The 15,646-nt window shown below is 41.1% G+C and overlaps 1 protein-coding gene across 2 annotated transcripts in view; it reads left to right on the top strand.

Moving 5' to 3' along the window:
• Positions 1–403: 403 nt before the first annotated feature.
• Positions 404–15,646, top strand: part of P3H2 (prolyl 3-hydroxylase 2) — a 292,787-nt gene continuing 277,544 nt past the window's right edge. Inside the window, exon 1 of one of the 2 annotated variants that reach the window (XM_073626398.1) lies at positions 404–938. In XM_073626398.1, the coding sequence (XP_073482499.1) occupies positions 531–938 (408 nt within the window). In that variant the 5' untranslated portion in view covers positions 404–530. The remainder of the gene's footprint in view (positions 939–15,646) is intronic. The other variant, XM_073626399.1, reaches the window with a different exon arrangement.

The raw sequence follows: 15,646 nt of genomic DNA on the forward strand, positions 1-15,646 counted from the left end.
GGGAGCCGCATGCCAAGATAGTGTGAACCCAACCTCAAAGCTTCTACTGAACCTAACGACTTTCTAAAGGCAACTTTCTCACCTTTAGCTTTCATTAATCAGCCATAATGCACTCAGTTATTTGCTAATACTATAACATTTTTAGTATGAAAAGATGGATTATCATGAAAGAATTATTATAAAGCATACAAGCTTCTGCATAAAAAGGAAATACTTGATCAGCATAAGAAAACACGACTTAGCAGCAAACACACAAGTAAAAAAAAAGCATTGCTCCTTCTTGGTTTCTTCACTTGGCAAGCGTTCAGAGTGTACTAGAGGAAAGCTTGCTGAGCTCCTACCGGAGGGCTGATCACTTGTGCTGCTGCTGCTCTGGACTCCTCCTAAAAATAGTGTGTGTCACTTTAAGATCAAGCCGGCTGTTCATTTCAGTGTGTGAGTCAGTCAGAGCTGCACATGCTGCTTACAGGAGAAGCACAAACCCCTTTTTAAAGGGATCTAGACATTCTAGGAGTAAGACCTGAGCAGACATGCTGTTCAAGGAGCTGTACACCCCATTTTTGCTGCTTTTCCTGCACTCCTCAGTCAAGAGTCTGGAGCCCTATGATCTGCTTTATGAAAATGGAATAGAAGCATATTACAGAAATGATTACCAAATGGTCATTGATTCTATAGAAAGGGCTCTGAGCAGCTTCTCCCAACTTAGGCAAACCAAGATAAGCTGCAGGTTGGGTTGTAAGCAGAGGTACCCTTTAGAGCTGACCCCCAGGGACTGGGATTTAAGCTTTGCCAGTGTAATGTTGTCTAGGTCAGCCTGTGTTAAACAATGTGAAGAGAACAGGCTGGGAGCACTGTCCAGGCACAGAGTCAGTGAGGACATCAAAAGTGAGTTCCAACGCAGAATTCCCTACAACTTCCTGCAGAGGGCATACTTTAAGGTAAGGCTGCAACTTTTTTTTTTTAAGTCATCAGTGCTGCTAGTGCAACTTTAGAACTGATATCTTTGAAATAGTGTTTTGATCAGATGTGAATGTTGCTTTACTGAGGCATAGGAATTGTCTGTCTGTAATCCTATCTTTTTTTTTTTCATTTTTAATATTTGTTTAGATTGCTAGCTCTTTTAGTTACACCTTATTTTAAGCTTTTGCAATTTGTTGCGGTGCATCATTTCGCATGTTGACATGCATTGTGTTAAAGCAGCCTATTCATTCACAATAGGCTGTGGGTGATTATTACTTACCACTAGGTGTGGCGTCATATTTAAAGTTGTTTAACTTTGAATTAAGTTGGAAAGAAAAGGTGTCAATGAAAAGGCTTTGCGTCTTTTCAAGTTGTGTGCTTCCAGTTTGTAAAAGTGTGCTCTACAAAGTACACTTCATTTAACTAGAATTCTTTTAAAATCTTTATTAATTTATGGACATTCTATTTGTAAAATAACTGAGATGTTTAGTTCTGGAAAATTGTCTTACAGGTTGGAAGGAATACATCAATATTTGGATAATTAAAATGTGACCATGATGTAGGCTGGTAATAATGTAACATAGAGGGGAACTGGATACTGTGTAGAGAGGCAGCACAAATTATTCTGTGACTACTGGGTATATTTTTAATGGGGTGAGCCAACAAATTAGGGACAGCTGAGATGTACTGTACTGTATAGTGTGTGTGTGTGTGTGTGTGTGTGTGTATATATATCTATATATAGATATATATATAATTTTTTTTTTCTTGGTAATGAATGCATTTGGAGTTTGTAGTGTTGCTTTTAACCAGTGCAATCTGAAGCACAGCTACAAAGAGATACATCCATTGTCAACATAATCATCAAACAGTTACTCCAGCCAAATTCAGGTTTTTGTAGAGGTTGGAGAATTAAAATGGGGATTCTGATGACATGATCTATACATGTGACTTTTTGGGCTGCCTGTACACTGCTGTGGGTCTTACCATCTTCATACTGTAGTTATCATCTGGTTTTTAATGTTTCCATTGAGGTTTTTTTTTTTCTTACTTTACTGCTTACTGAGTAAATAGTGGATGGACAGAAAGCAGCCCATAGATTAGTCCTTTTTATTGTTTTTTTATTCAACCAGCTGCGCTATTGTATTCTGACGGTGGGGAGTCTTCCCCACCGTTAGAATACACTGATCAGTGCTGTCGGCTATAGCCAGTGATTCTGATAGAGCGGGGAAAGTCCAACAGGCTGGTTGTACAGAAATTGATTTCTGTACAACCAACCTGCCTACACATGGATTGAAATTTAGCCAGTCCCTGCTGAACTGGCTGAATTTTGACCATGTATGGCTTTCAGTGGCAGGATTGAAAGTCAAAGCCAGGGGTACAGTTTAGGAAATTACATTGGGGAATATTTGGATCCATAAATTATTAGAGACACTTTCATTAAATGTACTAAATTAATAAAATATAATTATTTCAATGGTGTAAGGCAATCGCATTATCTGTGATGTTGGTACATGCACTCAGAAAGTAATTTTTGTCAACGCTCTCTGCTTCCTCATTATATATATATATATATATATATATATATATATATATATATATATATACTGTGTGTGTGTGTATATATATAACACACACGTCAGCTGCACATCCATGATGCGAATCTGCTGTTCCACCACATCCCAAAGGTGCTCTATTGGATTGAAATCTGGTGACTGTGGAGGCCATTGGAGTACAGTGAACTCATTGTCATGTTCAAGAAACCAGTTTGAGATGATTTGAGCTTTGTGACCTGGTGCATTATCCTGCTGGAAGTAGCCATCAGAAGATGGGTACACCCAGTAGTCATAAAGGGATGGACATGGTCAGCAACAATACTCAGGTGGGCTGTGGTATTTAAACAATGCTCAGTTGATTCAAATTCTGACCCTACCATCTGAATGTCGCTGCTGAAATGAAGACTCATCAGACCAGGCAACATTTTCCAATCTTCTATTGTCCAATTTTGGTGAGCCTGTGTGAATTGTAGCCACAGTTTCCACTTCTTAGCTGACAGGAGTGGCACCCGGTGTGGTCTTATGCTTCTGTAGCCCATCTGCTTCAAGGTTCAATGTGTTGTGCATTCAGAGATGGTCTATTTTGGTTGTAAGGAGTGTTTTTTGAGTTACTGTTGCCTTTCTATCATCTCAAACCAGTCTACCCATTCTCCTCTGACCTCTACAAGGCATTTTTGGCCATACAACTGCTGCTCACTGGTTATTTTATCTTTTTTGGACCGTTCTCTGTAAACCCTAGAGATGTTTGTGTGTGTGAAAATCCCAGTAGATCAACAATTTTTTTTTTAAAAGACCAGCCCGCCTGGCACCAAGAGCCATGCCACGTTCAAAGTCACTTAAATCCCCTTTCTACCCCATTCTGATGCTTGGTTTGAACTTCAGCAAGTCATCCTCACCACATCTTGATGCCTAAATGCATTGAGTTGCTGCCATGTGATTGGCTGATTAGCAATTTGTGTAACCAAGCAACTGAACAGGTGTACCTAATAAAGTGGCCAGTGAGTGTGTATATATAAGCTACTGGCATATAGCTACAGTTGTCATTCCAATGCCATGTCTTTTGCCCAGGCTGTGAAAGACATCTGTGGCCAACATAGATAGGCCAGGCCTAGCACCAACTGTTCATCTTTGTCTGCTGACAGTGAAGTGTTGAAGAGCTTATTCTAGTTCACCTGTCATGTGCACAAAAAAAAGAATCTACATAACCTTCCATCTGCATAGCGGTCGCCTTCCAGTGCTCCATTTTGCCTTCAAGGCTTCTGTACACTTTCCCTGTCTGCCACACTAGCCACCCTAGAAATCTATGCAAATACTGACTTTACTTCTGGCAAACGCAGCATTTGCATAAAGTTAGACACCTCCTCCAGTCTCCTCCCGTAGCAGTACTCATGTATAATCAGGGACCACCCAGGCACTAAGCATGATACTGTGGGGTAGGACAAGGAATGTGCACATTTACCAAAAACCCAGAAGTCAGTTTTATTTTAAGGGTCTGTAGTGGCATATTGGAGAAGTGGTCAGGAGACGGGTGACATCATAGTTTTCCTATTAGACAGCTTTTTTTTTTTTCTTTTGGATAACAGTGTACCCCCCCCCCCCCCCCTTTTTTATAAGATATGGTGGATGTGTTTTGAACTCCACAGAGATAGCTGGGAACAAAGTTCTTGAAACAGTGCAGGAAGTTGTCAGCTCCAAAAATTTCTAGAAGGATCAACAGGTAATTTTCTGTACTTATTAAACAGATATATAAAAATGCTTTCAATAGTGAAAATAACAACTAAAATAAAATCATTGTGGGGTTTACATAAACTTTAAACATTACTTTGTAGTGGCTACAAGAACAGAAGGAGGGACACATTTACATGACAGAGGGACAGAACACTGAATTTGAATTTGTCTATTCCTAATCAAACAATGTATCTGTGAAAAAAAATGGATACATATGAGAAGATTCATGTTATCCTCCAGTAATCCTGAATATGCCAGTCATTTAGAGGTTATGCTCTGTTTGATCTGGGGTATTTATATAACCCTGAATTCATACGTAATGGGCACATACAAAGTCGTGCTTTTTTTGTTTTCATCATTATAATAAAAATTAATTCCAGGTATTCTTACATAGTTACATTGGTCCAGGTTGGACCAATATAAATATGTATGTGCCATACCCGTGGGATCCCTGTGGAAGTTGGAAATCACTGAAGTAGACACCACTATTACAGTTATCGCCACTAATTTCCAGGTATCTGCTGCTTACTGAACATAGGAGGTCACTTGCTTTCCACTGGCACCCTTCAGGGAACACTTTGCATTTTCTCAGTGAATGCAGTGTTTGCTGATTGGGTGAAATGGGTAGGTGATGTCAAATTTCCACCTCATCCAATCAAAGAACATTTTGCAATTATTGAGAAAATGGAAAGTCATGCTCTCAGAATGGTGCCTTTGCCAAATGAGGGACCTGCTGTGTTCAGTAAGCCGCACGGCATAGGACCTGGAAGCAAGGGCGGACTGACAACTCATGAGGTCCCGGGCAATAGTAGATCATGGGGCCCCCTGTGTCCCCACCCACACTTAAGTCACACCCACACAAAGCCACACCTACATATTGCATTGTCCTGGATAACACCAGAACCACTATACTCTCCCCCCCCCCCCATATCCCCCACTCCTAGATAACACCAGACCCCTATGCCCCCCACCAGATCCCGTGTGCTCCTAAATAGTAGCCAGCTCCTTGTACTCCTGAAGGTAGTATGAGTTCACCTTCTACCCCAGTTACCTCCAGTCCAGCACAGAACCCCCTTGTCTGTGTCATTAGCCCCATTCCCAGAGTTAGAGCTCCCAATTATCAGAATTGGATCCACCTATGGTTGAATTCGGAGCCCTCTTGCTCTCTTTTAGTCTGGTAATAACACCGTTGAATATGTTTTGTCATATCTCTTTGATAAGTGCATAAAAATATTGGTTGACCTTGCCAGAAATCATGTAAGCCGATAATGTCCTGTGCTTTCTACCTGTGCACGAAGAGAAGTTATGAAAACAAGAAAGTGGGGTGGATGGAGAGAGGTCTGGGTTCTTTTTTAATCCTTCAAATGAAGAAGGCAGGGCTGATACCACATGCTTAGGAATTAAGAGCTGTGCTGTCATGTCCATAAGAAATTGTAGAAGCACACTAACTTTCTGGCACATCAACGGTTATCTTTATGTATTTCCAGCATATTTAAAGGGATGAAATATGGGCAAACGTGCATGAGACATATTAAATATGTTTTTTTTTTTGTTTGTTTTTTTAATTTTCGCCTTGACATACGCTTTAATGAGCGCATTTGTGTATAATAAAAAAGTTTAAAGGTTTATTTTAGGAAATGAAATCCAGACTCTTATATCAAACTGCTAGCAGCTTTGGACAGCCGCTGGCTTACTCTTTAATTCATAAATTTCTGTATTGCAGTGGGTTATAAAGACTCAATTATTCACTTTCTAGGGGCAATTTTGAATCGTACAAATATTACATTTATTATTTATAATAAATGTTCCTGAATACTGTTACTACAAGCAAAGTACTGAAGTTGTGACTGCAGGGAAGAATGCCCTAAAATACACTTTGGGGCTTTTATAAATCTCAATATCTATTCATAGATGGATATTTAATATCTAAGAACTAGCATAAATAATAAAATGCAAAGTCATCAGTGTTAGGGAACCTTTTATCAATGTGGAAAAAAGTAAATTGAATAGTAAAAATATGAATGTTAATCTTATGTGTGCTTTATAAACGTGCCTCTATGTGTATGAATATGCGGTTATTTTATACTGTACTATTAGGGCTAGTTTACACTTGCCTTAAAACATGGCTTCGGACATGCTTTGTTAAAACTTTCTGAACTCCAGTCAACGCTCCTGTCACTAAAGAAAATGGTTAGCTTACAGTCCTGTTTACACCTTGCTTTTGCTTGGTGCTTCAATGAGGCTTCGATGAGGCTTTGGTGGAGCTTCGATGGGGTTTCAAAGAGGCTTTGGTGGAGCTTTGGAGCTTCGATGGGGCTTCGATGAGCCTTTGGTGGGGCTTCGATGAGGCTTCAAGCGAGCTTTGCCATAGACTTCTATGTAGGCCTTGAAGACACTTTTACGGCACCACCAAAGCTACATGGGGTATAATTTTTTGAAGCGAAGCCGAAGCAAAGGAAAAGCAAGGTGTAAACAGGACTATAAGTTAACCATTTTATTTAGTGACAGGAGCTTTGACTAGCGTTCAGAGAGCTTTAACAAAGCCTGTCTGAAGCCTTGTTTTGAAGCAAGTGCAAACTAGCCGTTAATGTGTGTTGAAGCCGAAGCAAGTGTAAATGAGCCCTATGAGTTCTATGGTCACAGCATTCATTTCATTTTATAACATCTCTGCTGGTCTTCTCTTTCCACAACCTCCTATATCCCCTGCATGCTTTGCAACTTCTCTTCTACTATTTACTTTTCATTTCTATGGACTACATATCCCATGGTACCTTGCTGCCTGCAAGCAGTGATTCCTGTATTGACTCTGCTTCCTGCAACTCCTCCTCTCAGCACCTTTGTAGTTCCAAAGGCAGGCTCTGTGAAATGTGTGAAACAGCAGTGTCTTCTCACAGGGCACAGTGAATTCAAAGAATCAAATGAAAGTAAAAGTGCGGGGATCTTCACAAAGTAAGTTTACAAACTTCAAGACCATTCACATTAAAGAGGAAGTAAACCCTGATGGGGTGTACTACCTCTTTTGTTTCCAGCAAACCCTGCAAAGTAAAAGCATAATGGGCTAGTATGCATCGCATACTAACCCATTATGTGGCATTTACCTGCAAATGAAGCCCACGCTGTCCCCACTGTAGGAAGCATCCCTCTTCGCCCCTCTTCCTTTCAGGGCCGTGGACTCCGGCTGTGTGACTGGTCGGAGCCATGTGACGCATGCACGCAGCCAGAGCTGCATGCGCGCGGAGCCACCAGTCACAGCACACGCTCGGGAAGAAACGGCACAGAGGTCCGTTTCTTCACAGCGCATGCACCATGACATATCTCCTAAACGGTGCACATTTAGGAGATATTTCCACTACCTATAGGTTAGACTTAGTCTAGGCTTACCTATAGGTAAAACTCACAACTGGGGGATATACAACCACTTTAAAAGAGTAGGTCAGAAATACTTGACATACGATGTGGAAATGAATATATGATTTTACATTTTGACCATAGTTAGACGTTAAAAAAAAAAAATCACTTGATTAGAATGTTCTCCATGTCCTTGCGCTGCATCTAAATTTTCTTCTTTAGTTGGAGTTCCTTTGGTGCAAATTATGCATTTGCCAGCTTTTCCAAAATAACTGAAGTGACTTTCACATTTGTTATTTTCAGCAATTATGGTTAACAAAAACTATTTTTTCTTCTGAACAGTAACAATGCCTGCCTGTCTTTAGCAGTTATTATGAAGCAATTGGGATTTATCAGCCAACAAATAAACACACTTTCATTGGCATGCAAAGCAAACCACACCACTCACTTCAAACAGATTATGCAGCACGCATTATCCATTATGCGGAATCCTTTTAAGAAGAACGTGCTGGCCCAAAATGTCACTGCAGGCAGGAAGATGGAATCTAAAAAATGTCATAAACTGAGGAGGAAATTGTCAACATTTCTAGAGAAGTCTGTACTAAGACTTATCTTATTGAGTCCCCCCTGTGAAGTGAAATGTTACATGGCCGAACTTTCCCTTAGTTCATGTGTCATGACATTCAACCTGCTGTTTTTGTCCCTAGAGGTTTAACACTCTGGCTGCTGTAGCAGTAGTGTAAGTCTATTTGCTTATTTTGGTCGGTACAGAGTGCACTGAAATAAGTCAAAATCACCAGCAGTATCTCTGCTGTTAGAATGTCCTAGGCACTGGGCCTGCTGAATTGGGAAGAGAACTATGATCATTGAGTCCTCGGGTGCTTTGATCTGCACATATCAGCTAGTTTTCATGGCTGACAGCTTGGCATCACTGTCCATTTTGAGCATCACTATTGGCCAGTAAGTAAGGTCACCTCTTACTTAAACCCTTTATTTCAAAACAGTAGGTCCACACTCCTATTAGATGATTGTTGTTTTTCTTATATAGCACTACCCCCACAGGGTCTGTTGGTAACGGTCTCCCCTATTCCTGCACAGCCAGACAACACAAGAAATCAGTCCCTGTTATTTTTTATTAGGGATAACATCTTGGATGGGGAAGAGGGGCTATGGGATGTCCAACTTGACTGAGACAACAATTGGGCACAAGTTTCTTCTTATGTACAGAGAAAATATCCTGGACCGTTCTCCTTCCTGGATACAATCACTCTTTAGGGATCAATGGCAAAAGTCCCTTTGCGGACTAGGGGCTCTTAGTCCCCTTTGGAAAATAGCACAAAATGTTGCAAAACTGCATGCAGGAGTATCTCCTCTCCTCTGTAGAACTGCTTGCAGCTCCACTGCCTGCATTTACCCTAATGGCTGCTTGTCTACCAGCCTACCTTGCTGCGCTAAAGATCTCCCAGGACAAGGAATAAAAGGGTTAAGCACAATGCTGTCCTTTGAAAGTTTGCTACATGTGGCAGTTTCTTCCCTTGTGAACTCTGGGTGTGCTGATGTCCTCACTTTGCCCTCCTTGACACCTGCTGCTCTTAGGTAAGATTCCTTCTCAAAGTGGACACTGAAAGGATTCTTCCCAGCCAGCCCAAACCAGCCTGGAGGCAAAGCCCCCCTAGACCTAGGGGACCCCTCCTAGGCCACCAATAGCCTCCTCAGCTCTCCATCTTTCACCTGACTCCCTTGCTGGCATAGCTCCACAATGTTTAAGGACTGACCTAGCCACCCTGCCAGGGCATTCTGCCTGGGGGTTGGCCAAGTTCCCTCAAGTATGCAGATCAGAACCTCCTGGCCTCCGCCCACTGACTTCAAGAAGCTTCTACAAGCTTCTAGATCGAGGGGGAGGTACCTGAATCTTTAGAGCTATTCAGCCTGACCTGCAGTAACCCAACCCAATTACAGATTCACAGAACTTCAGAGTTCTAAGCTTAAATATACCTACACTAACACATTTAAAATGTTACCTTTCCTCCTCTTTTAGCTTGTCACCAAATTGCTGTCCCCATTGCCTGTTTGCAGGGTTTCATTTAGCCAGCTGGCTGCTAAGGAGAACCCCATGTGTGCATGCTCTTGTCTGGGACCTGAGCCAAGCTGTGTACATCCATATCCATGCCTCTGCTCCCCCCCCCTTTCTCTCTTTTCATAGCAATTTGACTGATGGCACCTATTATTCTGTTGCCCTCAGTACCCTTCTCTGCACCCCAGAAGTTCAGTGGCCTAAGCGTTTCGTCCCGGAGAAATGGCAGTGACAGGGGGCATATAAAAGCACTGGCCTGTTTTTTACCCTAATGCAGAGCATATATTAATTTGTATTAAATAATTATGTTACACTGTAGTGTTTATAGGCATTAAGGATTTTTGCTTTAGCTAAAGCCATACCTCCCAACATTTTGAGATGGGAATGAGGGACACCTACTATCAAACGTATGTAGGCACAGGACACACCCACTGCCACACCACCTTTAAAGGAGAATTAACCCAAAAAAAAGGTTAATTAAATCCACAAGGGCCTTTTTTTTACTACTACTATTCCTTCATATTGGTTTTTAAAATGTACAAATGCAGCAATTTAGAAATTGGATGAAAGGTTTAGCACTGTGAAACACTTTTTGAAGAAAAAAGTGGATTATATATACAACTATAGACATCAGACCCAAATGAGGGGGAAAGAGGGACAGAGGGACATTGCTCCAAATCAGGGACAGTTGGGAGCTATGCTAAAGCTGATACAACTCTAGGTAATAATAACACAAAGTTTAAAACAAAGAGGTGCATCAGCAACCTATAGTTTAGCTATAAAAAAAAAAACTCCATCTTTGGGGTTGATCTACTAAAACCAGAGAATGCAAAATTTGGTACAGCTGTGCATAGAAACCAATCAGCTTCCAGCATTTTTGTCAAAACCTAATTGAACAAGCTGAAGTTAGAAGCTGATTGCCTACCATGCACAACTGCACCAGATTTCGCACTCTCCAGTTTAGTAAATCAACCTCCTTAACTACTATCTTTTGCAGACCGGTCAGTCCTCCTCTGGGCTGTTACTTCGTGATATCGCACCCACATTAGATGCTAGGCAGGTCATATTTGATGATTGACATAACTTGTCATTATACAGCAACTGTCTGATCACTGTGCCAACTCTTATGCAAATGTGGCATTTGATATCAAGACAGGCATTATTTACTCACTTGCCATGACCTCTTAGAAATTTGTTTTTAAAGCAAACCTTTAGTAAAAAATAATCCGACCATCATTTTAATATCTAGTCTGAATGAAATATAAACACAATATACTGAAATAGATAAAAAAAATATTAAGGTCCCTATTTTGGCAATGGCATGCAGGCAAATATGAATAAAAGTGAAAACAAAGCTTACTCATAAATCCACACTCTGCACCAGCTTAATAAATACAGCTTGCTGATTGGTTAAATCACATGGTGACTGAAATGATGGTATTTGGAACAAGCAGTCAGCTTAAAGAAATGATAAAGGGTCCCTGCTGAGTTTATTGATGAGAACATCTGCTGGGGGCAGAGTGCAAAATATTTGTGAAATCCCTCCTTTAGGAAATTCTTTTGATGTGCTGTGAGAATTGGTTTGCTCATCCCTATCATAGACTGATATTTGACTGTTCAAACACAGTGGTCCAATCGGCAGCTTTGACTGAAACATTTCCTCATGTTGGTCCGCCAAGATGTTCCTCATTGCCACAAACTTCAAGACCAGTGCCTCAGAATTGGTAAGCTTTTACCTGGTGCCAAACCGATAGTTTTCCATCATTATAGAACTTATTGGTGTTGATTTTCTAAAACTGGAGAGTGCAAAATCTGGTGCAGCTATGTATGGTAGCCAATCAGCTTCTAACTGCAGCTTGTTCAATTAAGTTTTTACAAAAAACAAAACAAAACAAAAAAACGGGATGCTGATTGGTTTCTATGCAGAATGGGTGCACCAATATTGATTGATAGTGGATAAATCAGTGAACCATGGGTGCATTGTTTAGGTTCCTGCAGACTATTTCTTCAGTCTCCGGTCCATTGTCGAGGTAAGGACCTATAGTTATGTAGTTGAAGGAAGTGTCAGTAAACTACTGACCTCTGCCAAAGTGGTAATTGTAGTTTTTTCTTTTTCACAGATCTCTGTGAATCGATGATGTGGCTGTGCAGGCCAGACAATTCAAATAATGATGGGAGCCCCTGGGTTCTGTAGGGGAGTGGTTTGGGGGGACTCTGGGCTGTAGACTGTGACCATGTTTGTTACGCTCTAAATATTGGTGTAACACCAAGCATGGTCAGAAAGATGGAGTATTATGAAGCATATCTCTAGAAAAAATAAATTAAGTAAAAGTGCAGATAATCGATTTAATAAATATAAATAAAGAAAAATCCAATTCACTTACAAACCAATACCAATCATTCATATTGGTTTGTAAGTGCTTCGAAATTTCACCTAGTATTGCTTAGACATGTGCAATGCGTTTCGTAATCAAACGAAATTCGTCCAAATTTTGCATCTTTCGGACATTTGGATGCATCTGAATGGCCGATGAAAAAAATAACGAACTAATATGAAACAAATTATAGCAGATGGAACGAATGAATTTGACATTATTCGATAATTCGTTAAAGATCTAATGAAACAAAAGGTCAACTCAAAGTAAATCTTACAGTCCAGTCAGCTGATTAATTTTGTGCTGGAGGTTGGATTACTGGCAAAGTGCATTCCTGAGAACTGAGTGAGAAGGGTGTTGTATTGTATTTGAGCAGAGGAGAAGAGATATTGTCATTGTGTGTGTTAATACATTCAATAAACAAATGACTTTCCAAACTTTCATTATCGCGAATATATATACATACATAAATATCGAATTTCAACGAATACGAAAGAAATCATAGCGGATATAACAAATGATTTCGACATGATTCAAGACTCAGTATAACGAATATCGACACTACAGAAATAACGAATTCTCCAAAAACAAATTAATGTAACATAACGAATATAACAGAACCAAATTATGTATTTTACGAATGAAAACGAAATTTTCCGTTGTGCACAAGTCTAGTATTGCCTGTATTTTCTCTCTCACGCTTTTTTTTTTTTTTTTTTTTTTTTTTAAATAAACTGCAATTGGTAAAAATTATGTAGTCGATATTAAAAGGTATGTGAAGGTGCCTCAGAGTGCATGAATTTTATTCATCTAGACAGCTTACAGTTTTTACTCGGAATGGGTGTACTTTAACACATACAATATGTAAATATCAACAGTAGACATATATACTGTTAATTACATTTTTATCATGGTAACACATAATGCATATGCATGACACGTCTTTACTCGAGCAGCACTTCTGTTGTTAAACATGTGGTAACTTAATGCTCACAACTATCCATTTATCTCAATGTTACATTTATCATTTTGGCCTAATCATCAGGGTTATGCTGGCAGAGTGACAACTGATGTTGTCTAGATACATCAAAGAGCCACAAAGGCTCAATAAATAAAAATAAATAAATAAATATATATATATATATATATATATATATATATATATACACACAGTATCTCACAAAAGTGAGTACACCCCTCACATTTTTGTAAATGTTTTATTATATCTTTTCATGTGACAACACTAAAGCAATGACACTATGCTACAATGTAAAGTAGTGAGTGTACAGCTTGTATAACAGTGTCAATTTGCTGCCCCCTCAAAATAACTCAACACACAGCCATTAATGTCTAAACCGCTGGCAACAAAAGTGAGTACACCCCTATGTGAAAATGTCCAAATTGGGCCCAAAGTGTCAATATTTTGTGTGCTCACCATTATTTTCCAGCTTTGCCTTAACCCTCTTGGGCATGGAGTTCACCAGAGCTTCACAGGTTGCCATCGGAGTCCTTTTCCACTCCTCCATGACGACATCACTGGGCTGGTGGATGTTGGAGACTTTGAGCTCCTCCACTTTCCATTTGAGGATGCCCCACAGATGCTCAATAGGGTTTAGGTCTGGAGACATGCTTGGCCAGTCCATCACCTTTACCCTCAGCTTCTTTAGCAAGGCAGTGTTCATCTTGAAGGCATTTTTGGGGTCGTTATCATGTTGTAATACTGCCCTGCGGCCCAGTATCCAAAGGGAGGGGGATCATGCTCTGCTTCAGTATGTTACAGTACATGTTGGAATTCATGGTTGCCTGAATGAACTGTAGCTCCCCAGTGCCAGCAGCACTCATGCAGCCCCAGACCATGTCACTCCCACCACCATGCTTGACTGCAGGCAAGACACACTTGTCTTTGTACTCCTCACCTGGTTGCCACCACACATGCTTGACACCACCTGAACCACGTAAGTTTATCTTGGTCTCATCAGACCACAGGACATGGTTCCAGTAATCCATGTCCTTAGTCTTCTCATCTTCAGCAAACTGTTTGCAGGCTTTCTTGTGCTTTATTTTTAGAAGAGGATTCCTTCTGGGATGACAGTCATGCAGACCAATTTGATGCAGAATGCGGCGTATGGTCTGAGCACTGACAGGCTGACCCCCCACCCCTTCAATCTCTGCACCAATGCTGGCAGCACTCATACATCTATTTCCTAAAGACAACCTCTGGATATGACGCTGAGCACATGCAACCAACCTCTTTGGTCGACAATGGCCAGACCTGTTCTGAGTGGAACCTGTCCTGTTAAACAGCTGTATGGTCTTGGCCACCATGCTGCTGCTCAGTTTCAGGGTCTTGGCAATCTTCTTATAGCCTAGGACATCTTTATGTAGAGCAACAATTCTTTTTTTCAAATCCTCAGAGAGTTCTTAGACATGAGGTGCCATGTTGAACTTCCAGAGACCGGTATGAGAGAGTGAGAGTGATGACAACAACAAATTTAACACACCTGCCCCCTATTCACGCCTGAGACCTTGTAACACAAACAAGTCACATGACACCAAGGAGGGAAAATGGCTAATTGGGCCCAATTTGGACATTTTCACTTAGGGGTGGGTTGAGTTATTTTGAGGGGATAGCAAATATACACTGTTATACAAGCTGTACACTAACTACTGTACATTGTAGCAAGGTGTCATTTCTTCAGTGTTGACACATGAAAAGATATAATAAAATATTTACAAAAATGTGAGGGGTGTACTCACTTTGTGTGTGTGTGTATGTGTGTGTATAATATATACCGTATTTATCGGCGTATAACACGCACAGTCCTATAACACGCACATTCATTTTAAGAAGCAAGTTTCAGGAAACAAAAAATATTAATTTTAAATAAGGAACTTTGGGTCAGTGCCCATCTGCAGCCTCACCATTGCCATCAAGGCAGCCTGATCAATGCCCATCTGCAGTCTCAACGTTGCCATCAATGCAGCAGCCTCCCCATTGCCATCAATGCAGCAGCCTCCCCATTGCCATCAATGCAGCAGCCTCCCCATTGCCATCAATGCAGCAGCCTCACCATTGCCATCAATGCAGCAGCCTCACCATTGCCATCAATGCAGCAGCCTCACCATTGCCATCAATGCAGCAGCCTCACCATTGCCATCAATGCAGCAGCCTCGCCATTGCCATCAATGCAGCAGCCTCGCCATTGCCTTCAATGCAGCAGCCTCGCCATTGCCTTCAATGCAGCAGCCTCGCCATTGCCTTCAATGCAGCAGCCTCGCCATTGCCTTCAATGCAGCAGCCTCGCCATTGCCTTCAATGCAGCAGCCTCACCATTGCCTTCAATGCAGCAGCCTCACCATTGCCATCAATGCAGCAGCCTCACCATTGCCATCAATGCAGCAGCCCCACCATTGCCTTCAATGCAGCAGCATCACCATTGCCTTCAATGCAGCAGCATCACCATTGCCATCACTGCAGCCTGATCGATGCCCATCTGCAGCCTAGAGGGGACAGGGAGGGGGGGGCGAACGAGCGTCGACAGATTACATACAGCGAGAATCTCCTATGATAGACAGAACAGTGGTCCAATGGTGGCCCAGGAGAC

The sequence above is a fragment of the Aquarana catesbeiana genome, linkage group LG04 (assembly GCF_042186555.1).
Source record: "Aquarana catesbeiana isolate 2022-GZ linkage group LG04, ASM4218655v1, whole genome shotgun sequence".
Taxonomy (NCBI): Eukaryota; Metazoa; Chordata; class Amphibia; order Anura; family Ranidae; genus Aquarana; species Aquarana catesbeiana.